Source organism: Dermacentor variabilis, unplaced genomic scaffold (genome assembly GCF_050947875.1).
Source record: "Dermacentor variabilis isolate Ectoservices unplaced genomic scaffold, ASM5094787v1 scaffold_14, whole genome shotgun sequence".
NCBI classification, from domain to species: Eukaryota; Metazoa; Arthropoda; class Arachnida; order Ixodida; family Ixodidae; genus Dermacentor; species Dermacentor variabilis.
Genome location: NW_027460302.1, coordinates 16918587 through 16944760, shown reverse-complemented (window position 1 = coordinate 16944760; position 26174 = coordinate 16918587). Strand labels below are relative to the sequence as shown.

Here is a 26174-nt window from a genome sequence, read left to right as displayed (position 1 = left end):
GATTTCGTCCTGGCATGTGCCCAACGATCTGTTAACGACAACTGGTGCATATTTAAAAAAAGCTGCATGAATTAATAGAGTTCATCTATTAAATCATCATGACTAATCGTAGGTCCCCATGGTTCACTCGTTACTTAAAACGCCTCGGGAACAGAAAAAGGCGGTTATATGTCAGGGCAAGGTCGTCCGGAATATCGGAGCATTGGTCAGCTCTAAGAGCTGCGGTTAACACTTATAAAATATCGTTAAAAGATGCTAAACAACATTTCTTTAATGTCACACTGCAATCATTTCTTTTAACTGATACTAAAAAATTCTGGCACGTTGTTAATGGGTCAGATCAGCCATCAATCTCTCTCCTGGATTCTCAATCAAATCCCATCCCTAACAGTGACAGTGCTAATGTACTTAATGAGACTTTTGCTAATGCATTTTCTGTTCCTTTTAGCGCATCACTACCAGACTATACTTCCGATATCATATTTTCAATGGATCCCATTCGTTTTGACTTTGAAGGCATTGTAAGTATCATAGATCGTTTAAAGTTATCTTCTTCGTGTGATCCCGATGATATCAGCACGAAAATCCTGAAAAACACTAAAGTATGTTCTTCCATCATACTATCGAAAATATTTGAGCAATCCCTTCAAACTTGTGACCTCCCAGATGACTGGAAATTGGCTAAGGTGGTTCCACTCCATAAATCAGGCAACAAGCGCCTATCACTCAACTATTGGCCAGTATCACAAACCCGCATCCCTTGCAAGATTGTAAAAGTCATCTTGTCATCCCTAGAGAACTTTCTTGAGTTATCATCCTTTTCACTTGTGCACAGCACGGTTTTAGAAAGCACTTTTCTTGTGAAATGCAGCTAATAAATTTTACAAATGATATTAACTTCATGCTTGATCGTGGCAGTAAGGTTGACTGCATCTATTTAGATTTTTCCAAAGCATTCGACAAAGTCTCTCGCAGCTTGCTTCTTCACAAACTAAGTAAACTTAACATCGACCAAAATGTACTACGATGGATTGAATGCTTTTTGTCTAACAGGTTCCAGTACGTGCACGCTAACTGCATTAACTCATCATTGGTTTCTGTGACCTCAGGCATGCCACAAGGTTCTGTTATCGGTCCCTTGCTCTTTCTGGTATATATTGTTACGTGCGAAGGAGACCGTTTTTAACCCTTACGGATGAAGGGGACCGTTTACTTTAGGTCGCGCACGTGAGCGCAAGAGCGGCCAGCTGGTTAATCAACTCAGCGTCATTCTCTTCTTCCTTCCTCTATTCGGGACCGCAAGCACGTTCACCGGTCTTCGTTTTCTTCATGCGTAACATTCCCCTCGTCACAGACGAAGCCCGCCGGGCGAGTTAATCCATGTGCCTTGACGTGAACAATTTCAAGCGGGCGACATGGACCACTTGTGTCTTGGCAGCTCTTCTACCACTCGCCGTGAGGCAAGCTATGTTATACGTGACTTCCGTGAGTCTGTTAACAATAACAAACGGTCCATCGTAGGTGGCCAAAAGCTTTTGGCATAACCCGCGTTTCCGCACTGGAGTCCACAGCCAGACTAAATCACCAGGGCGATAGGTTACCGGACGGTGGCGAATGTCGTAGCGTTCTTTCGATCTGTCCTGCGATGTCAAAGTGCACAAACGAGCAATACGACTTTGCTTCTTCGGCAAGGCAGAGAGTCTCGGCGACAGTGGGATTTTCATTACTACAGAAAGGGAAAACAGTGTCGATTGTGTACCGGGGTGGCCGTGCATACAGCAGGAAGAAAGGGCTATAGCCGGTAGTCTCGTGCTTGGTGGTGTTGAATGCGTACATGATAAAGGGAAGTACGTCATCCCAGTTCTTGTGGTCGGATGAAACATACATGGATAGCATGTTTACAATTGTTTGGTTGGTGCGCTCCGTAACCCCATTCGTTTGTGGATGGTATGGTGTCGAGTGACGCAAGTGGGATCCACACAAACGAAGCAGCTCCTCTACGACGTCCGCTGTGAATTGTCGTCCACGGTCGCTGATGATCACGCGAGGCGGACCTTGTCGCAGGATCACATATTGCAGCAGGAATGTTGAAACGTCAGTGGCAGTCGCGGAGGGCACGGCCGCCGTCTTGCAGTAGCGCGTGAGGTAGTCGACGCAAACAACTATCCAACGATTTCCCTTGGCTGATTTTGAGAATGGACCTACGAAGTCAATGCCCACTTGTTGGAAAGGCGTGCTTGGAGGCGGGATCGGCTGCAGGAGACCAGCTGGAGCAGTAGATGGCCGTTTGTGGCGCTGACACTGCAAGCAGCTGGCCACATACGTCTCAACAGACTGTCGCATTCCAGGCCAATAAAAGCGCTCCTGAATCCGGTAGAGCGTCCTCGCCGAACCTAAATGGCCAGACGTAGGGTCATCGTGCATAGCACTCAGAATCGCTGTGCGAAGGCTCTCCGGTACCACTAGGAGGAAACGTGCGCCAGTGCTGGAAAAGTTCTTCTTATACAGGAGTCCATCACGTACACAGAAATGGTTTGCTGCCGTCGAGGCGGTCGCAGCCATGAAGAGCGGTGTTAATTTATCGTCTTCTCGCTGTTCGGCTTTGAAGCAGTCGAAGTCTGGAAAACGCGGCGACACAGAAGCCACGAGGTGATCGAAGTTGTCGGCGTCACAGTCCGTGATGCTAAGTGGCATACGCGAGAGGCAGTCCGTGTCAGCGTGTCGTCGACCGCTCTTATAAGATACGGTGAAGCTGTATTCTTGCAGTCGGAGCGCCCAGCACGCAAGGCGGCCACAAGGGTCACGAAGATTCACAAGCCAACACAATGAGTGGTGGTCGGTGACCACTGTAAAGGGGCGTCCATACAGGTAAGAACGAAAACGCTGAACTGCAAATATTACTGCGAGGCATTCTTGTTCCATGACAGCGTAATTCTGCTCGGGCCTACTTAATGAGCGGCTTGCATATGCAATCACGTGTTCGCGGTCACCGTAGCGTTGAACTAGGACAGCACCAATACCTATGCCACTGGCATCCGTATGGAGTTCCGTCGGAGCTGAAGGACTGAAGTGTTGAAGAACTGGTCGTGACGTCAGCAGAAACTTCAACTGACGAAAAGAAGCGTCGCACTCCGGAGTCCACTCAAAGGGGGTGTCCTTTCGTAGCAGGCATGTCAGCGGATATGCGACGTCGGCGAATTTTGGAATAAATCGGCAGAAATAGGAACAAAGCCCCAGAAAACTAGGGAGCTCCTTGACAGAGCGCGGTGCACTGAACGCTTCAACGGCTGCTGTTTTCTGGGGATCAGGGCGGATGCCATCCTTGTCGACAAGGTGCCCAAGCACAATGGTTTGGCGTTCACCGAAGTGGCATTTCTTAGAGTTTAAAACTAGACCAGCGTTTCTGATGCAGTTCAGGACAATATCCAGGCGCGAGTTGTGTTCGCTGAAGGTGCGGCCAAAGATGACGACGTCGTTGAGGTAGCACATGCAGATGTTCCACTTCAAGCCGCGCAGAACAGTGTCCATAAATCTCTCGAAAGTTGCCGGAGCGTTGCACAATCCAAATGGCATCACATTAAATTCGAAGAGCCCGTCAGGGGTTACAAAGGCAGTCTTCTCCTTGTCGTCAGGATGCATCGGAATTTGCCAATAGCCAGATCGTAAATCTACTGAGGAAAAGTAAGAGGCGGAATGAAGGCAGTCTATTGCGTCATCAATACGTGGGAGTGGGTACACGTCCTTTTTTGTTATAGCATTCAAACGGCGATAGTCGATGCAAAATCTCCAAGATCCATCTTTTTTTTTAACAAGAATCACTGCCCACGGACTCGCTGACTGCCATCACTGCCCACGGACTCGAGAGTCAGCTGCCCACGGACTCGCTGACTCTTGTACGACTCCCTTTTTCATCATTTCATGCACTTGTTCGTTGATAATCTGGCGCTCTGATGGTGAAACACGATATGGCTTTTGTCGAATCGGATTTGCCGAACCCGTGTTGATGGTATGGCATGTTCGAGATGCAGGGATCGCAGGTATTTTGTCCTTCTGCGCAAAGTCAAATACTGAAACGTGCTTCGAAAGCACACGCACTAACGTTCGGCGTTCACTCGTGCTGAGCGATTTATTTACCATCGACATAAGGGCTGTTTCCGAACTGTGGCCATCAGGTTCTTCCGGCACATCTGTAAGTTCAGCTACTGATAAGGACGCGTGTTCCCTGGCGAAGGCTAATTTCATGCCGTCTGGTAGTATAACGGGCTCCTTAGAACAGTTTACTGTCCATAAGCCAGTGCGTCCGCCTTTGATTGACACCACACAATGTGGCACCAACACATTCTTCTTCACACAGTTAAAGTACATCGGTTCTACAGTAGCTTCGAAGCTGTCGGAATCGGCGCCGCAACAGACAACGGGAACGCAAATGGTAGATGACGCAGGTATGACCCTATCACCACAAACACACAGTGTAGTTTCACGATCTACAGGGTTCTCCAGGAGTCCTGATGGAATCGCACCACTTATGAATACTTTCCCTGTGCCGCAGTCGACAGTAGCACCACACTCCCGCAAGAAGTCCATGCCGAGAATAACATCATGGGTCGACCGAGGAATAATTACAAACTCTGTCGTAATAACATGGCCTCCCAAAAACACGTCAGCACTACACACCCCAATAGGTCGCAACGGCTCGCCACTCACTCCACAGAACTTTGAATCTTCGTCCCATTTAAACAAAACATTTCGCCCTAACACGTGTTTAAAAGAGACACTCATGACCGAAATTGTTGCGCCTGTGTCCACCAGAGCCATCACAGGGACATTATCTACAAGAACGCGCACTTTGTTTTTCAGCACCAACACAGGAGGTATTTCGGTCAGCAGCATGTCTCCGGTGACCTCACCTCCATCAGCCGCTCTAGCTAGTTTTCCGGCGACAAAGGGGACGCGGTGCGACGCAGCGGTGAGGGAGAATGGGGAGCACGACGTTGCGGTGGGGGTGTCAAACTCCTGTCAGATGCCGGGGAGCGATTCAGGGAGCTGCTGAGCCAATACTCGTTGCCAGATGATACGTGTGCTGGCCACGGGGCACCATGTGACCGTTCGGAGGGCCGAGAAAACTCTGAGGGCTGGCCATACCACGTGGTCATACGCTGGTTGCAAAACCGCGATATATGACCCGGGACACCGCAGGAATAACACACCAGGAGAGGTCGAAACCTTGGTTGTTCGTCGATGAAGCGGATATTATCATGTTCCCGCGTGTAGTGGGTTGGTTCGTGGCTTGTGTCACGACAATACATCGGGCGTTGAATAGGCGTGCGTTGAGCGCGTTGGTCATAGCGCGGGGTCGGCGGGCGTGTTGTCATCCTCGACTGTGGGGCTGCGCTGTATACGGCTGCTGCGGTAACCATCGGTTGCCAAGGGGCCGAATGTGGCGTTGTCATAGCCTCACGTGACGTGTACACGCCATGGTGGTCAGCAGTTGAATGCAACTCCTCGCGGCGGGAAAGTGCCTCGCGGACAATCTGTCGGATGGTGGAAGGAAGGTCGAGGCAAGGACTCGTGTCCACACTGGTGAACGTCGTAACGTTTGCCAATCGACCAAACTTTGGCGTAATCCGACGCATCTTGAGCGTTTCAAAAGTTCTGCAGTGCCGAATGACGTCAGACACAGAACTGAGGCTCTCCTTTCCAATTAGAAAATTGTACACATCCTCAGCCACTCCTTTCAGCAAATGTCCGACTTTATCTTCTTCCGACATGCGAGCACTGACCACCTTGCACAGCTTTAATACTTCTGCGATATATGTTGTGCATGTCTCACCTGGTAGCTGCGCCCGTTGAGACAGTGTCTGCTCCGCACGCTTCTTTTTGACGACTGAGTCCCCAAAACACGCCTTTAGCTCGTCAACAAAATGTTCCCACGTCGTAAGCGCGTCCTCGTGGTTCTCGTACCACACGAGGGCGGTATCGGTCAGGGAGAACACCACATTGGTGAGCTGAGCGGTTGCATCCCACCCGTTGGACTTACTCACTCGTTTGTAGTGGACGAGCCACTCGTCGGCATCTTCCCCCGCTTTGCCTCCGAAGGTGGGTGGAACTCGGTAGTATGGCAGTGCACTGCTAGGCGCTGCTCTCGGAGCGGCTCCTTCTTCTGGCATCTCAAAGACGGTCACGGCTGATGGCGGGAGGCCGGCAAGTCGACGGCTTCGATGAAGCTGTGGCAGTGACGGTTCCGTTGTTGTCAGCGGTACCCCGCACCTCCACCACTTTGTTACGTGCGAAGGAGACCGTTTTTAACCCTTACGGATGAAGGGGACCGTTTACTTTAGGTCGCGCAGGTGAGCGCAAGAGCGGCCAGCTGGTTAATCAACTCAGTGTCGTTCTCTTCTTCCTTCCTCTAATCGAGACCGCAAGCACGTTCACCGGTCTTCGTTTCCTTCATGCGTAACAATATTAATGACTTGCCTTACAACGTAACATCCACAGTGCGACTTTTTGCAGATGACTGTGTGGTTTACTGAGAAATAAAAAAATACTAATGACACTGTACTACTTCAGGAAGACTTAGCTACTATATCTAACTGGTGTTCACAATGGAAGATGACACTTAACGAGACTAAATGCAAAGTAATGCGTTTTTCACGTCGCGTCAATCCGTGCCCCGCTCCCTACACTATTTGTTCTTCCCTGCTAACACCGGTAACATCTTACAAATACCTTGGCGTCGTTATAATGTCAAACCTAGCTTGGAAGGCACATATGGTTAAAAAAATGGTTAAAAGAATATTTGTCAGGACGTCAACAATTCGTTCATTTCGAAGGCCAATCCTCAGACTACGTTGAAGTTGTATCCGGTGTGCCTCAGGGCACAGTTTTAGCTCCCATTCTCTTCCTTCTTTTTATTAACGACATCGCAAATGGCACTGACGCAACGGTACGCATGTTCGCAGATGACTGCATTATTTATAAACCAATACAGACCAAGGATGATCAGGTTGTTCTGAATGACGCACTTAAAAATATAGCAAAATGGTGTCAAGACTGGCAGATGACGCTAAATGCAGAAAAAACTGTCTGCATGACAGTAACGAGAAAGAAAGAACCACTAACCTTTCCATACGAAATTCAGCAAAGAGAACTACATAGGGTAGAAGAATACAAGCATTTAGGTATAATTATTTCTTCCGATCTAAAATGGAACAAACACGTGTCATGCGTGGCAACAAAATCATTCTCAGCGCTTTTTTCCCTTCACCCAACACCAAACTACTCGCGTACACGTCACTCATTCGCTCCGTTATAGAATACGGCGCCATATGCTGGTTTCCATACACTAAATGTGCCATAGCGAAGTTAGAGAACGTACAAAGAAAAGCAGTAAGATTCATTTATAATAAATACCGTCGTCATGATTCCCCAACTGAACTTCTACGCTTAGCCGGACTCCCAACAATTAGCGATCGTGCTAGATATCTCCGACTAAAATTCCTGTTTATGCTCCAGAGCAATGCCCTAAAAATAGACAAAAATAAGTTTTTAGTACACTAACGCTAGAATTACAAGAACGAAACACAATAAACAATTATCTGAGTATAGGTTTCACAATGACACCTTCAGATATTCATACTTCCCGCAAGCTATCAGAGAATGGAATATGTTACCACAAGAAGTTGTCGATTGTACAACCCTCGATTCTTTTTTGTCAAAGCTGTCTAACCATATCTTTGTTGCTACATGATGAAATGTGGTTTTTACATCATGTTCTATTGTCGCCATGAATGTGCATTGTCTATATCGCTGTACGTGAGTATGTATAAGCTTGTTTTTTAACCCAAAGCCAAGGCCTCTTGTAAACGATTATCGTTGAACCCTGTGTGAATGATGTATTTTCCCTTTTATGAATGTACCCTTTCCTGCCAAAGCCTTCGTTAAGGCTAGCAGTATGTACCAAATAAATAAATAAATAAATATTTCTATCATCGCTTCCACTAACCACATGCTTGGATATCTGAAACGGAATTTTTCCTTAGCCCCGACACCTGTTAAACTTTTTCTGTACAAATCGCTTGTCTGCTCCAAATTAGATTATGCTAACTCAGTATGGGACCCTTACACTAACTCTCTTATCGACGCCTTCGAAGCCGTACAGAGCAGAGCAGCACGTTTCATCTTCCGTAACTATGATCGTTTGTCCAGCATCACAGAAATGAAAAACACAGTGTCACTGACCCCTCTCTCAATGCGCAGGAAAATATCACACCTCTGTCTGTGTTTTAAAATTTACCACATAATTCCACCCTTAAAGATACATTACTCACGCCGCCAACGTATGTTTCATCCCGCTTAGATCATCCATGCAAAGTTGGTGTTTCACAGTGCCGTACAACATCCTGCAGGAATTCATTCATTCCAAAAACAGTGTTGGACTGGAACCAGCTACCACGGGATATTGCACTTTCGAAAGACTTTGATGAATTTAGGAAGAAATTATCAATACATTATTGCTTGCCATAGCTTTGGTTCCATTTACTTTTTCCTTGTAATCATGCACATTCTTAGGTATTTTCCCCCCAGATTTGCTGTGTTCATATTTGTGCTAATGGTGGCATTTTGCAATTTGCAACTTTTCTTTGTGTGATTTAGCGTTTCTTGGTATTTCTATAATTTTGAACTCACTTCATGTTCCTGGTTGTGAATTATGTGTTTGTTCTGGTATATATATATATATACATACACATATATATATATATATTATATATATGCGTTGCCTCCTTTTGTAACAAATTTATTGAAATGTGTGTACCACTACCCTCAATAATGCCCTGTGGGCAATGAGGGTATCTGAAATAAATAAATAAACAAATAAATAAATTTTCTTTTGGCATACCAACAAAGCTGTGGTGCTATCAAAGGCATAAATGTGTCTCGCAACTCAAGTCATTCAAAACAATCCCTCTTGAAAGCACAATAAGTCACTCAAGATGTGCATTCCCAGTCGCCTCCTCTCTCCCAAGCAGATGCAATTGCTAACTGCGGTAGGTAGTGTATGTGGGCCCAGATACACGACACTGTCATTCTCTGAGCAGGGATGGCTACACGAGAGACAGTGATGGGACACTGCGGTTTGTACAGCCCATCAGTGCTTCTACTGTGAGCATGCGCCATTGAACGGCTAATGACACTTAGACGTTAAGACATTCTGCAGCCGTTGAATGTCCTCAAATGTTTAGAGCAACATGACAAACTTAAACTTCCAGAAGAAAGAGCTTCGCTATCAATAAAGGTTGAGTGACCAAATGTGATGACCCTAAGGCACCAAGAGCAGCGGTTACCGGTGGTGGACAGTGTCTAACCAATGAATACATTATGCTAACCTAAGAGCTTTTGTTAAATAGCAACGAAAAAACTACTGTCAACTAGGTCACAAGGCATCTTTACAAGTGTTCACAGTGTCCTACGCTGGTGTGTCTGCATTCGGTTCTCTTTCTTTCCCCGATAGCATACATGCGTACAACTCTGACAGTGCCTGTACGCATACAGTGCTCTTACAATGGATACACTATGGTTTCTTCTTCATTTTATATCTACTATTTTCTCAATGGTAAGTGCCACATACACATCAACTGCATTTAATGCACCAAAGACTATTTCTTGTAGAATGTTCACTGCAGGTTATAGGTTTTATCCCTTACCACCATTCAATGGGTAAAGTTCTTTCAGTCAACATACAGGGCTTGTTGAATGCCATGCCTCGTTTCTTGTATTATTTCTTGCCAATTCTTTTTTTTTTTTCACTTGGCAGGCTATTCCATGCAAAATTTATTTCACATTACGAAGATTGAGCATGTACACAGAAACTCCTCTGCTGAGCCACGTTATGCCAGCTATACACAATTTGTCAGGCCAACACGCTGCTCTGCTTCGAGTGAGCTATACTGCCCTCATGCTGGGATAGAGTTTTGTGCACCATTTGTGCCAGTGAGGTTTCACAACAAAGTCGAGGTGAAAAACACTGGGGCTACGGATCCACCGCTTAATTAACCGACAGCCCATGCTGCGGACTGGCCGATGTTCCAGCACTGCATTTCGCCCATGCAGTGCAATGCTTTCCGACATGTCCGGCCAACTGTAGTGGAGCAGCACTATGAAAGCTGCTAGCAACTGAAGCAGAGCGATTGGAAATTATAGCAAAAAGTGCTAGGAGTGGCACTTCTCTCGTGGTACCTTATCAACCACCACTTTTTGTGCATAGCCATTCTACCCCAACCTTATGGCATGCTATCCAGTGTCTACAGTCACACCTTGCGTTATGGGCACAAGCTGCCAGCCCGCTGATATCACATTTAATTCATGTTCTCAAACAGAAAATGGGATGTCCTGTATTGCATATCCTGTTAGGCCTCAATATAATGAAGTGGGTAAGTATTCGTCTTCATCATATGAAAATTTTGTTATATTGAAATTCCATCTTTTATCAAATAAAGTTAAACCTCTACATAACAAAGTAGGCAAAATCATAAATTTGCTTTGCTGTATAGAAATTTTGTTGTATTGAAATTCGATCTTTTATGCAAATAAGTAGAGACACCAATCGTTTTTTTCTTACACGGAAAGGGGCTGCAGAATTTTCCGAATTATTGGGCAACTGAAAACAGAGAATTTGAATGAGAAAACAATTCCTTTTGGTGAATTTGGGAGTCGGCGACGAATGATACGGTTCCATGCCACATCGACGATATCTTTACATAGGCGGTGATGAATTAGGCGAAGCCAGCCACGCTTTTGAGTGCACTCTGCCCCCACGGCTGATAGCGTCTTCCGCACTGGGATGACACTATTGACATGTGTACTTGTCTTTATCGGGCGACACGTTTCACCGCCTAACAAATGTTACCGACGCGCTTACATGTGTCTGAGGTTTCTGGAATGTTATCGATGGTTCCATCCACTGTCTGTTGTCGCCGAATTGCGTAATCTGATTGCATGTATGTGCAGCGCGAATGGAGTAGAACTTTGTGGAAGGCATGCGGGTCCCAGCGATTTTTCTGGAACATTCGACAACTGATCTATAAAAGCCGACGCGCTTGACCTGCTGATCAGATTTTCGACAACCGCCGATCATGTTCACCGCTACCGTTGTTCTTTCAGTGTAGCCTGTTTTTGAAAGCACAAGTTCGCCCAATAAAACGCTCGTTTTGTTAATCACAGTTATGTAGCCTTCTTAACCCTCACTACCACGTGATATCTGGTGGAGGTGCTAGTGCGTTCATGTACTGAACGCCTCCGCAAAGCCGCGATCCAAGCTTGAAGGCCGAGGGCAAAAACAACATCGTCCAAGACCAGCGTGCTAGCCGCAGACTGCAAGGACTGCCCCCAAAGCACGGACTTCTCCCTGAGACGACAAAGAAGATCGTAGTCAAAACAACCCAAATGGCTGCCTCAGCATTCCCTGTTATCCCACAACAACCTCAGGACCCACCAACCTTTCATAAAGCAACGACTGAAGACCCAGAATCCTGGCTGGAGACCAACGAACGAATTGTGACTTTCAACAACTGGGATTCCGACGACAAGCTGCAGCATGTATACTTTGCCTTAGAAGATGCCGCCAGAACATGGTTTGAGAACCAGGAGTCGACCTTGACAACATGGGACCTGTTCCGGAGCTGCTTCCTTCTTACCTTTACGAGCATCGTGCGCAAGGAAAAGGCCGAAGCCATGCTGGACGATCGAGTGCAGCTACCTAACGAGAACATTGCCATATTCACGGAAGAAATGAACCGTCTGTTCCACCACGCCGACCCGGATATGCCCGAGGAGAAGAAAGTCCGCCTTCTCATGAGGGGTGTGAAGGAGGAACTTTTTGCCGGAATGGTACGAAGCCCACCGAAGACTGTCGACGAGTTTCTTTGCGAGGCTACTAGCATCGAGAAAACACTGGAAATGCGGAACCGGCAATTCAACTGCCGCACGAACTCGACAAGCTACGCCGGAGTTCAGTCACTGGCCCTCGACGACCTGCGCGAGACTATCCGAGCGGTCGTGTGGGAGGACCTACAGAAGCTGTTCCCCTCATCACAGCCTCAAGTGGCTTCGATTGCCGACGCCGTACCTAAGGAGCTCCAACAACAACTCAGAGTAGCCCTTGAATCGCCGCAGCCTCAGTCATGTTCTCCCTCCGTGCCCACGGCAAGGCCCGGTGACGACACAGTTCCGTCGTCCACCACCACCCCCCCTGCCAGCACGCCAACCCGTCACCTCACGTGGCATTCCAAGGAAGACAGATGTTTGGCGTGCCCCCACCCCCATTCGCTTTGCTATCACTGCGGAGAATCCGGGCACATCTACCGCCGATGCCCATACTGGGAGATGGGACTGCGAGGGTTCGCCATTAACGTGCTGCGACCACAGATTGGCAAACAACCTCGCGATATCGCCGACTACCTCACCGCCACTCAGTGGAGCCCTCGACGATCGTCCCGTTCGCCGTCACCAGGCCACTACCTGTCGCCGCAGCGCTGACCATACACTGGCCCAGAATGGGGCCGGTCTGCGAGTCCATATCCGGAAAACTAAAAGCAGCAACCGATGGAGGTGCAGTTGCTGTTTGTCGAACTGACGAAGATCCTCCGCCGCCAACGAAGACGCCAAAGAAAATACCTCGACGACATAACGACACGCCGCCGTCGTGACGAAGTCTGGAAGCAAAGAATACGCCGACGAAAGACGACCTGGCGACGCCACGTATCAGCCATAGGCCAACGCGATGCAGCCGTGATCTGATGCCAAGACCTAATTGTAATGCAAGACAAAGAACCACCTACATTGATGTGCTCCTCGACGGCCATGAGGTCACCACCTTAGTAGACACAGGAGCCGATTACTCCGTCATGAGTGGACCCATCGCCGCCCAGTTGAAGAAAGTTAAGACTGCATGGGAAGGCCCTCAAATTCGGACCGCTGGAGGACACCCCATCCCGCCGACTGGAATCTGCACGGCAAGAATTACCATTCGTGACCGGTCTTAACCTGCCACCTTCACTATCCTCCAACAGTGTTCATGAGACGTCATTCTCGGCATGGACTTCCTGAACCAACATGGCGCAATCATCGACCTGAAGTTGAGGTCGATAACGCTGTCGGAAGATCGAGCGATACCACCGGAGAGCTCTCGTAATCACCATGCCTTAAGCGCGCTTGAAAGTCAAGTCACCATCCCGCCTCGCTCCAGCATTGTTATTTCCGTCGGCACCAAAACACCTGCCAACGTAGAAGGCGTCACTGAGGGTGACCAACATCTACTGCTCGACCATAAAATTTGCGTCGCAAGAGGGATCGCTCGACTGCACGAAGGGAAAACTGAAGTGTTGCTGACAAACTTCAGCCAGGAGTTCAAGCACATCAGTAATGGCACGACAATCGTGTATATCGAGGAAATTGTGGAAACAAGCAATGCCTTTGTCCTCTGAGATTCTTCTGCATCTACCCCGCCGACCACAGTCCTTAAACCAGACTTAGACGTAAATCCAAGTGTCCCCATGAGCAAGCAGCAACAGCTGAGAAGTCTTCTCTGATGACACAAAGACTGCTTTTCGACGTCATCGAGGATTTGACAAACACCAGTTGGACATATACCCCCTTTCGCGGACAGACGATGCATTGGATCGGCTCTGCAACGCTAAATACTTCTCGTCGATGGACCTCAAGTCTGGCTACTGGCAAATAGAAGTCCACGAGAGGGATCGTGAAAAGACCGCCTTCATCACGCCAGACGGTCTCTACGAGTTCAAGGTCATGCCATTCGGACTGTGCTCGGCACCTGCAACGTTTCAGCGCATCATGGACATGGGAACCTTAGGCGGCTTCCGGCAGTATTAGAGGCCATCAAATCATCAGGGCTCACTCTGAAGCCAGAAAAGTGCCGCTTCGCTTATGATGAGCTTCTGTTCCTAGGCCACGTCATCAGCAAATCCGGAGTACGCCCCGACCCGCAGAAAACAGCTGCCATTGCAAAGTTCCCACAGACCATCGACAAGAAGGCAGTGCGTAGATTCCTTGGCATGTGTGCCTACTACAGGCGCTTTGTGAAGAACTTTTCACGCATCGCCGAGCCTTTGACACGTCTCACTAAATGTGATGTTGACTTCAAGTGGGAAACGCCGCAGGCCGACGCATTTGAAGAACTCAAATGACGCATGCAGTCGCCGCCGGTACTTGCACACTTCAACGAGGACGCCGATACCGAAATCCACACTGACGCCAGTAGCCTAGGCCTCGGTGCCGTCCTAGTTCAGAGGAAAGAAGGACTTGAACGGGTGATATCGTATGCTAGCCGGTCACTGTCAAAAGCGGAAGGCAATTACTCTACGACTGAAAAAGAATGCCTCGCCATCATTTGAGCTACAGCAAAATTCCGCCCTTACCTATATGGCAGGCCATTCAAAGTCGTCAGCGACCATCACGCATTGTGTTGGCTAGCTAAATTAAAGGACCCTTCAGGACGGCTGGCGAGGTGGAGCCTCAGACTGCAAGAATATGACGTCACGGTAATCTACAAGTCCAGACGAGAACACTCTGCCGCCGACTGCCTATCACGTGCCCCCATCGATCCCCCGCCGCAAGACGACGAGGACGACGATGACTTCCTCGAAATAATAAGCGCGAAAGACTTCACTAAACAGCAACAAGCAGACCCGGACCTAAAAGGCCTCGTCGAGTATTTGGAAGAGAACACTGACATTGTCCCTAGGGCATTTAAGCGCCGATTGTCTTCGTTCATGCTACAAGCAACCTGCTCGTGAAGCAGAACTTCTCACCAGCTTGCGCCAACTACCTTCTTGTTGTTCCATTAGCACTGCGTCGAGAAGTACTACACACCCTACATGATGATCCAACCACTGCGCACCTCGGGTTCTCCCGAACGCTGTCGAGGGTACAGGAAAGGTATTACTGGTCGTGTCTGACCGCCGACATCGCCCGTTACGTCGAGACTGTCAGCGACACAGGACACTACCAACAAGGCCAGCAGGATTACTACAGCCGATCAAGCCTCCTTGCCGACCATTTCAGCAGATCGGGATGGATTTGTTGGGACCATTTCCGGCGTCAACATCCGGAAATAAGTGGATTGTCATGGTGACGGACTATCTCACCCACTTCGGCTAAAAGCGAAAGCGGGTGAAGCTGATACAAAAACTGAAGCGTAAGAACAACGACCAACGACCTTGAAGATCAGTCACAATGAAATAGCTTGGTTATTCACGGATTATCTGAAACACCAAATGAAACACCTGAGGCCCTTCTTACTACAGTACTGTGCATGCTGACGTCAAAGCTTGATGTCACGTGTAATAACATCGAGTGCTGTCACAGACTTGGGCTTAAAAGGACCGGGAAAGATAGAACTGTCATTATCAAACTGTTGGATTTTTAAACTAAATCAGATATCATAACACACGAAAACTGAAAGATTCGAAAATTTATATGAGTAAAGACTTTTCTGTGCACATGCGGCAGGTGTGCAGATCGCTGTGGCATAATTCTGCTGAACTCAGAGAAGTTGCAAGGAAAGTATGGTTGCATCAAGAGCACCTGATTATCGACAATGTTGGGTACAAGTGGAGCGACGTCAGAAAGTGCGCTGTCAGGACAGCTGATAATATAGCTCCCAGAAATTCCAACTGACACCCAAATAAAATGAAACTGAAAATTCTGAACTTTGATGTGCGCAGCTTGGTTAATAAATATGTTTGCTTCAGCTGGCTTGCTGAATGTTACAAATGATCGGTAATATGTCACTGAGACATGGGTAAAAGACTCCATTTCTGAAAGTGAATTTTTGCCCCCGGATTACTCAGTATTGAAAAATGACAGAAGTGGTGGTCGTGGTGGTGGCATAGTGTTTTTTCTTTCTCAAGATATTAGATAAGTCTTGCTACCGGAGCTCCTTCACAGCGAATCTGTTTGTTGCAAGATCGACTTTGGTGGCTTCAGTATTGCGATTGGCATACTGTATACTGACCACCAAATGATGTCAACTCAATCCAGGCTGTTACGGAATATATCGCAGGAAACAGGCTACAGGATAGCAAGTTAATAATAGGTGACTTTAATGCCCCCTTGCATAGACTGGCATTCTCTGTCTTCAACAGGATGTGATCGAGCCATGTGACTGTCTAATCAACCTTTCATTATCATATGATTTAACACAGGTCATTAACTCGTACACACGAGAATCTGCCATTTTGGATTTGGTCTTCCTGAGTGATGAGTTCTTGTATAGTGAATGTGACGTTGTTGAAGGCATCTCAAATAACAAGGTGGTATATGTCTGTTTAGATGTTGCTCTAGAGCCCAATAAGCCTACACACATTACTGTCCTCAACTTTTCTAGAGCTGATAATTCCATCGTCGCCTCGCTTGCACCATACTATTTTGATAAGTATGTTTTCGAGTGATGCCTTAAGTGTTGACTTGTTAGTTGAAATGTTTTGCAACGTTGTCGAAGAATGCATAACTAAGTTCATACCCAAAGAGTGTATAAAGCGAAACTGAAAGCGCTGATGGTATACTAGAGATACTATACAGTTGATTTGCCGGATAAAGTGTCTTCGTCGTGGCTCTCGCACCCCGAAAAGTTCGACAAAACTCAATGCTAGCATCACCTAAGAACATTCTTAAGAATAAAATGCAGAAGGCTAGAGACTGCTACTAAACAACACCCTGATGACATTCCTTAAAGAAAACCCATCCAAATTCTGGAGAACAGTTGTTCTTCCTGTGTCCAACTCAACTTCTGCGGTCATTAATGAGCAGTCATGCTCTAATGTTGCCATTATCTCTGAAGGGTCCAATACTTATTTTAAATCTGTTTTTGTTGAACATAATGGCATTATCACTTTTCATTGTGTTAGTGCTTCAGCATGTTTTCCAAAACTTCAGACAAGAGCGTAGAACTGGCCACAGCTAAAGGGAACGATAAAGTTCCCTTTAGCTGTGGCAAGTTCTACTCAGGGCAAATGGGGTGTATAATTCAAAGGTTAATGGAACATAAAAGACCGTTAACTGGTGGATCGCCTTCTAATCTTTCCCTACATTGCCAAGATTGCAACTGCACGCCAGAGTTAGATGAATGCGTAATATTGTACAGGCACAAGAATGAAGATGCGCGTCTTATGGTAGAGGCATGGCATATCTATAATGGTGGAAGTGCATGCGTGAGTCAGCCTTCGATTACTTTACATAAGGAAGAGATTAAGGGCCTTAACAGCTATCTCTCACGTAGACCGGCACATGTACCCAACTGACATGCAACCGCACCATTCCAGAGAATGCACAGATGAGTTTTGTGTCTTCTTTCTTTTTTCGCCTCAGTGCTCCCTTCAGTTGATAGTCAGCGTTCGTGTTGTCCACTTCTCTTCTCTTGCGTCCTGCCTGCATGCCTCACCTTTTTTGCATAATGAATCCTTACCAACTAGCTCAGCTTTCTGTCGTTCTGAGTAATACTTCGTTAACTCAAAGTAGTAAAATCAGAAAAATATATCAAGATAAGCAGATTTTCAAGATAAGCAAAGTTGCGGAAACTGCAGTGAGAAGTCGAGTTTTCTAAAAAATTCACCATAAATGAAAAGCTTTTCAACAAGAGGTTCAAAACTGGCTCTTCGTAAAGGTTTCAAAGAAAAAAAAAAAAACTTTCCAGCGATATCAACCAGCTCCATTTTTCGGCACTGCCATTTTATTCAGTACATAAAAACTGTGCAAGGCTGGTCTGCTTCATGGTAGCACTTGGACTTAGAAAGGCATCCTCGAGCTGCTTCAAACATCACATGAGAGGATCATTCCCCCCGCTGCATTCAACTTTGTTTCACAGCAAGCAAAGCATGTTTCTTGCTTTTGGCTTATGTCGGCGCCTCTCGAGGTCTTTAGTCATTGCCACCTTCACCGTCCCCTACATTTGTAGCCATCCCAGCGACTTCAGTGACAGCAAATTCACAACCTGTCTGCATAGCACGTACTCATGAATGCTCACGTCGCTTTCTGTAGCACCGTTTACGGTAAGTCCGTGCCACATGCATTGCAAATGCAAGAGACGTGAGCCTTTATGAGTACGTGCTATGCGGGCAGCATTTATCGGAATGCATGTGACATGTGCGTTTTTATTCTACGTTGTGTAGAACATAAATACATACCGTGTGCATTGCACAGAATAAAATTTAAACGGAAATCAGAACACCACCAATTGTAAATCACGGGGGTTGCCCAAAGCGAACAAAACTAACTGCGTCAAGCATGCTATTTTGCAGGGCCTGACCCTGCGCACGCATGAAGGAAGGCATGGAGGAAGGAAAAATGGAGGAAGGTCTGTCAGGTCACATGACGTGCCACATCGTTGCTCGACGAAGTTGCTATGCCACTAGGTTCCAACTAGACATTCGGGGAAATGATCCGCTTTGTGGTAGGCACGGCAGCCTTGCACGGAGCTTGTTAAACGTTCTGGTAGTGGAGTTTTTGTCCTGCTCTCAGACAAGATTTCGAGATATCAGCAATTTGGCCCAAGAATACTTCGGGATAAAGGGCAAGAAATACATAGCACATAGGGGAAATTGTTCGGTGTCGTGGAAAATTTCGACTTGGACCAGTTTTCGAGATATGCAAGTTTGAGTTATTGTATTACTGTATTCTCACACCCCTAGACTGTTTTGTCATTGCTGTACAACATAAGAAAGCAACCAGAAGGTTCAGTACAGGGTCCTCATTAATACCTTGTCATTATGGCATGCACACACATTTAAAAACCAAATGATGAGAGTGGGGTTCATGGCCGCCACAAGCAACTCAGCATAATGGAGCCAGAAGGACTGCACTGCAAACAGTCTCATTTACGCCGTTTTCATGGACCGCGCAGAGCTAGCAAACACATTCACGGCAGAGCAAGGTGTCTCTCAGAACGCCGTCTTCAAATTATTTTGACAGTGAATGAGGCTACAAAATACATCCTCTGTGGTTTGGTCCATTCCATGTTATCTTGAGCAGTAGCTGAACAAAGAATATTACTGAAGCCAACGTTTCCACAAGGGAACTTTTCTTCGTTAGGATTACTGCTCACCATTTCAAGTTTCCTTTGAACTTGTGTCTTGTTTGGAACTCTATAAACTTGCCAGCTAACTGAGTTGCCACTGTATAATTGTTATCGTTAACACCAATATTGTCATCGTTAACACAGATGACAAGAAGCAGAAAGCGGATGTCGCGGTGCATGGATTCGGAAAACCCGAGGGAAAGAATAGGAGGGAAAAAAATGCGAAAGATGACTTATTACTTTTTTTTTTATTAAGGAGGTGCTGAAGCATAAGGTTTTGTGAGCACATGCTCTGCCGAGACAAGTTTTCTTTCCTTCCTTTGGGATTTTTTCTGCGCATTTCTCTCCTTTCTGTCGCGCTTCTTTCTGCAGCTGTACCAGCTACAAGCTCGGAGAAATGTAACCTCTGTGCTTAGCGAGATGCCACAGGGTTGCACTTTCTGGACGGTGTTGTAAACATGTGCTTGCACTTTGGAATAGTTCAGGTGTCTTCCTCGAGCAAGACAGTTGCAGTGTCCATGGCAAAGAATGTGAAAAACAAACAAAGAAAAATAAACACTGCACTTTGGAGGCATCATGAAACTTCCTCTTTGTCAGTGGTTTTCTTGGCGTCAGCACCTCTTTTGCGTGCACCACTCAGTGCGTACGGTGCTTTGGTGATGCATTGAATTGAATTTATTTTCATATTGAATGGGGGGCCCCTCGGGGCAGTAGAATCTATGGAAAATAGCAACAGCATGGGCTGAGAACCACAGCGACGTTTTTGTGGATAGTTCATAAGTGACAACTAACAAACTGATGTGTTGATGGGCAGAATGGCTAATTTTGGGGCTATTATAACAAGTTTTAATAATAACGAACAATTTGCCATGGTCCCCTGAAGATTTCACAGATGCCACCAAACTGAGAGCCTGCATGGCATGCAAACAACTTTTTAAAATTCTTTATTGGCTACAGCAGTGGCCTTTGAAACACACACAGAGATGCTGTCCCCCTTGGTGTTGCATGCATTATTGCCAAAGCTGCACGACAGAGCAGCCATCACTAGCTCCCAAGTGTACCTAGTGGCAGCGGTGGCTCTGAAGCTATGGTGAGGCCCGATGACATAGCACCAAGGCAAAAACGGCAAGTGTTGCACACGGTTGTGCAAACAGGTGTCCTGCATGTGCCACACCTAAACGGGCACTTTTGTGGAGTGACCAATGGCCCACAATGCCAAACTCGTACAGAGAGAGGTAAACCATGCTTTGCAAACGTTTTCTTTGCACTCGGGCTGGATTTCAGTGTGCTATAAGCAAGTTATAAGGGTGGCCCCACGAACTAGCTGCTGTTCCACTGTATTTGTCGCAGAGGCATGCAGGACAAAGGAGTAAACATTCACTACTTTACCCAGGCAACTGGCTTTTGCAACAAAAATAGTACGGGCCGGCTTGCTTTGCGATTAATATCACTGAAGCTTGGAGCAGCCTCTGGCAGCTGACTCGTGTGACTATGCCTACATGCCCTTTCGTAAACCGTAGCATGTCAGTGACCAGGGTGCACTGCTCATAGCAGTGAAGGGATTGTGAACATTTAGTGGGTTGGCTCTGCCTTGCCTGGCTGCATCCATGCGCATGTCGAGGGGCCCCTGGTGTGCCAATCCGAATCCCCGCTGGGGGTCGTCCATCTGCATGGAGGAGCAGCCACAGTCGATCAGTGCGCCGTCCAGGCTGCCCGGAGACACTCCATGGCGTTCCAGCAGGGAGCCCAGCTCACTGAACCGACCCAGCAGGGGCACCAGGCGTCCCGCACTGCAGAGCACCATGCTTAGGAGAAGATCACCCATCCCCAAGAAGGCACGCGAGCAAGTCTTCTAATGGATGGAATCGTCACCTTGCACTGCTGGGCAATCACTAAAACAGGTGAAATACTATACTTACCAGTCCTACCAGTACTATACTTAATATACTTATAGAAATCTCACACCATTGGTCGCTTCAGCAAAGAGAGCATTGCCTCGTGTTATACCTTTTCATGTCAGCCGATTGTGTATCGACCTTTGCAGGATTACAGTGTCCTTATGCGGGCAATGAAATTTCAAATTTCTAAGTATGAATGTTGGCAGCACCATAAGAGATTTCAGAATTGCCACTGAAGCCTTTAAACCCCTTCTTCAAGCAGTGAACAATATTGTAAAGCTTACTGTGACAAGCAAGCTGTTAACATATCTTTGTGACATGTGCGTGATATCACTTTACGCTTAGAATAAGCCACTGAAAGTATACAAGTTTGGAAGTATGATTTTCAGAGGGTTAATTCAGTGGCCACACATCCAAGGGCACCAGTGCAACAGTTGTGATTTGCTGTGGCAGGCGAGGCTTCAATGCAGGTGTTCTCAAAGAATGCTCGTGGGCAGTTTGCTCTGTGCCAGGAAAGCACTACAATCCAGCACTCAATTTTTTAATGATCTCCACAAGCTATAGTTTCATTTTTGGCTGCCACAGTGTGGCCAGAATCTGCTAAAACTGGTGTCCTGAAGGTGACTGATTCAGAACACGACCTCAGCCTGAACACTGCATTCGAAGAGAGCACATGTCTCTAGGACACTATGGATACTATCGCTTACTATTACATTTATTATATTACTTTGTAAGAAGAGCAACCTAGTTGTTTCCTGGTATCTAATGGTCCAGCTGGTGACTCTGACACACATTATTCATGGCAAAATGAAGAATGCAGTACTACATGCCAGAAATGTTTTAACTCCTTGCTTTTGTATATGCATTTCACATCTGCCACAGCAAATGACACTCATTGTTCACTGCTTCAGAGCAACAGAATCAAGCATAACAATTCTTCAACACAGACCAATTCTGTTAGCATTGCTTGTTGCCAAGTCTAAGTATTGTGCAAACACCATGCAAGTGAGGATAGGTGCGCGCCACTGACAAACTTGGACAATCTAGTCATCACAAGAAGTATGAACTAGAGATGATTAAGCTGGACATACATCCCACAAAAACTGAACAATTTTTTATATAGCCTAGACATCCCCACACTTTAATTTAACGATTACTCAGACAGGGCAGAGATTAACAGCTGAGGTCTGTATGGGAACTACAGTTTTTCTGCAACAGGATATTTATGATGTTCAGTGATTTATTTGCTTTTGGTGTCAGTACGATTGTGTGAGGAATAAAACTGCATTTTGGGAAATGTTTAAACTGAAAATTTGCGTTCTTTTTGTTTTAGCAGACCGTGTATTCTCAGAACAGTAAGACTGGTTCTGGCTGTAACTGCCATGCATGCAAAAATAGTACTACCACTTTTTTCTTTTTGATGTAAAATAAAAACCATTTTAGTATAACCACTGAAATAGTTCGTTTACAGCTAACTGCATCCATGTTTCAGATGGAGCTATGCTGAAAGAATGGCAGCCATTTTGCAGGTCCTCCACATATACTGAATGCTTCATAGGCACTGCCTTAGCGACTGAATTTGATAGCATCAATAACGAATGAATAAAATATATTAATGTTCTCTTTCATGCCACAGAAAGCTGATCAATTCGATGAATCGATTTCTAAAGGAAAAATCTGGAATTTGAGCATGTTGGTGCGGCACAGTGCTGTAATGGGCACCACACGAGGGCAGTGCTGCTCTCGTTCTTTGCTCTGTCCTCATGCTTGCTTCCATTTATTTACTTGGGCGAAAGCCCTGTGTGCCCATGAAGGCAACTGTCCGGCGTTAACCTACGATGGCAAGAAAACTTATGTGACCAGGCCACATTCCTGGCGCTAGACCTGCTATGGCTCACACTGCAAAATCCTACGGTGAAAAGCAATGGCATCGGATGGATGCCATTGCTTTTACCATTGCCCGATTCGGAAACAAAGTTGACCCATGTCAAAACCGACCTGGCAGGCGCCCAAAATTGACTTGGCCTACCCCCAAAATTTGCATGGCCCACTCTCAACGTTTGTATGGCCCAACCTCACTATTGACTTTCCCCGAAGTGCACACAACCATTTGAAAAGTATTTTATTTTTATTTCACATACCTCACAGGCTCCAGAAGGAGTATTGCGTGAGCGGGGCGTTACAGATAACAATCGTGGAGCAAACACTTGTTTTTTTTTACATAAATATGAACAGAACATGATTCAAATATTCAACAAAGAATGTGAAATAGATAAACGTAAGAAGAAAGGAAGGTAAACTAACAGTTGTTAGCTTTCGAGTATACAGTAAAGCAAACAATCTTACAAGTACACAAGCAAACAAGTACCAGTGGCACCCACGAAGATAATGGAAGAGAGAATAGTCTAGAGGAATTCGAAATCCCATAAGTAATGCCGGAAGAAGTAAAGAAAGCCTTGGGAGCTATGCAAAGGGGGAAGGCAGCTGGGGAGGATCAGGTAACAGCAGATTTGTTCAAGGATGGTGGGCAGATTGTTCTAGAAAATCTGGCCACTCTGTATATGCAATGCCTCGTGACCTCGAGCGTACCAGAATCTTGGAAGAACGCTAACACAATCCTAATCCATAAGAAAGGGGACGCCAAAGATTTGAAAAAATTATAGACCGATCAGCTTACTGTCTGTTGCCTACAAAGTATTTACAAAGGTAATCGCAAATAGAATCAGGAACACCTTAGACTTCTGTCAACCAAAGGACCAGGCAGGATTCCGTGAAGGCCACTCAACAATAGACCATATTCACACTATCAATCAGGTGATACAGAAATGTGTGGAATATAACAAACCCTTATATATAGCTTTCATTGATTACGAGAAAGCATTTGATTCTGTAGAAACCTCAGCAGTCATAGAGGCATTACGGAATCCGGGTGTAGATGAGCTGTATGTAAAAATACTGAAAGATATCTATAGTGGCTCCACAGCCACCGTAGTCCTCCATAAAGAAAGCAATAAAATCCCAATAAGGAAAGGCGTCAGGCAGGGAGATACGATCTCTCCAATGCTATTCACAGCGTGTTTACAGGAGGTATTCAGAGACCTGGATTGGGAAGAACTGGGGATAAAAGTTAATGGAGAATACCTTGGTAACTTGCGATTCGCTGATGATATTGCCTTGCTTAGTAACTCAGGGGACCAATTGCAATGCATGCTCACTGACCTGGAGGGGCAAAGCAGAAGAATGGGTCTAAAAATTAATCTGCAGAAAACTAAAGTAATGTTTAACAGTCTCGAAAGAGAACAGCAGTTTACGATAGGTAGCGAAGCACTGGAAGTGGTAAGGGAATACATCTACTTAGGGCAGGTAGTGACGGCTGATCCGGATCATGAGACGGAAATAATCGGAAGAATAAGAATGGGCTGGGGTGTGTTTGGCAGGCATTCTTCGATCATGAACAGCAGGTTGCCATTATCCCTCAAGAGAAAAGTGTATAATTGGTGTGTCTTACCAGTACTCATCTACGGGGCAGAAACCTGGAGGCTTACGAAAAGGGTTTTACTTAAACTACGAACGACACAATGAGCTATGGAAAGAAGAATGATGGATGTAACGTTAAAGGGATAAGATGAGAGCAGATTGGGTGAGGGAACAAACGCGAGTTAATGACATCTTAGTTGAAATCAAGAAAAAGAAACGGGCATGGGCAGGACATGTAATGAGGAGGGAAGATAACCGATGGTCATTAAGGGTTACGGAGTGGATTCCAAGGGAAGGGAAGCGTAGCAGGGGGCGGCAGAAAGTTAGGTGGGCGGATGAGATTAAGAAGTTTGCAGGGACGACATGGCCACAATTAGTACATGAGCGGGGTTGTTGGAGAAGTATGGGAGAGGGCTTTGCCCTGCAGTGGGCGTAAACAGGCTGATGATGATGATGAAACAATTTTAGCACAATTGCTTACATAAATAAACAACAATAAAGTTAAGAACAAAAAAAACTAAATCAGATACTTGTTTTTAGCTAAGTACTAGCCAAATATTGCACTGATTTTTTGTCTGAAGGTTAATGGGTCGTCAATGTCAACTATGTTATCAGGAAGACCCTTCCACAGCACAATCACACATGGCAAAGCTGAGTAGTTGAATGCATTAGTGTGACCAAAGATTCATTGGAAACGGGGATGATTATGCAGGAGTCTAGATGTGTGGGAGGGACGAACGAGTGGTAAAGTAGATGGGCGTACACTAAGCATGATTTTGTGCAGAAGACAAAGCAGTGCTATATTCCTGCGTGATTCCAAAGATGAAATTGATAACAACAACTTGATGTTAGTTACTGTCGAAAATGTGCTATAATCTCTGGCAATGAAACATGCAGCGCGGTTTCGGATCGACTCGAGAAGGTGGATTAGATATGCCTGATGAAGTGAACATACGGAAGCAGCAAATTCAAGCTGGGGTTGCACTAATGTTTGGTAAGCTATCCTTCTTGTGAGTGAAGGAGCGCTGTGAAGGTTACGTTTTATATATCTGAGAGTGTGCGATGCTTTAGCCATTATTTTTTCAATGTGGAATGACCATGAAAGGCTCGGTGTTAGAATAATGCCAAGGTACTTGTATGAAGATGCGAGAGCAACGATACTATTGCCAAGTGAGTAACTGAAAATAGAATAAGGTTTTTTACTAGTAAATGTCATCAGATTGCACTTGTTAGTGTTCAAGGTCATTTGCCAATCCAAACACCAGTTAGTGACACATTGAAGGTCATGTTGAAGAGCAATATGATCAACGGGGGAGCAGATTTGACGGTAGATAACGCAGTCATTTGCAAATAGTCGAATATTGGATGTAACGTTAGATGGCAAGTCATTGATGAAAATCAGGAAGAGTAAGGGTCCAAGGACACTTTCCTGAGCTACGCCTGATGTTACGTTACTGAAAGGGGAAGAGTACTGGTCAATGACAGTGGATTGTTTTTGAAAAGACAAAAAGTTCCTTATCCAAGAAATTGTTAGTTTGTCAAGGTTTCAGCATGAGAGTTTAGAAATGAGACGACAGTGAGCAACGCGATCAAATGCTTTAGTGCAGTCTATGAGTATTGAGTCAGTCTGAGCGTTGCCGTCCATATTTTCAGAAAGATCCGTAGTGAATTTGATTAGTTATGTCTCACATGAAAGGCCTTTTCCGAATCCA

At 46.0% G+C, this 26174-nt stretch overlaps 1 protein-coding gene across 3 annotated transcripts in view; it reads right to left on the bottom strand.

The window, feature by feature from the left end:
• LOC142567714 (12S rRNA N(4)-cytidine methyltransferase METTL15) overlaps positions 1–26174 on the bottom strand; it is a 275298-nt gene that overhangs the window by 161258 nt on the left and 87866 nt on the right. For 2 of the 3 annotated variants that reach the window (XM_075677894.1, XM_075677893.1), the window contains exon 4: positions 20683–20877. The exons of the other annotated variant lie outside the window; for it this stretch is intronic. In XM_075677894.1, the coding sequence (XP_075534009.1) occupies positions 20683–20877 (195 nt within the window). The remainder of the gene's footprint in view (positions 1–20682; positions 20878–26174) is intronic. 3 annotated transcript variants of the gene reach the window in all.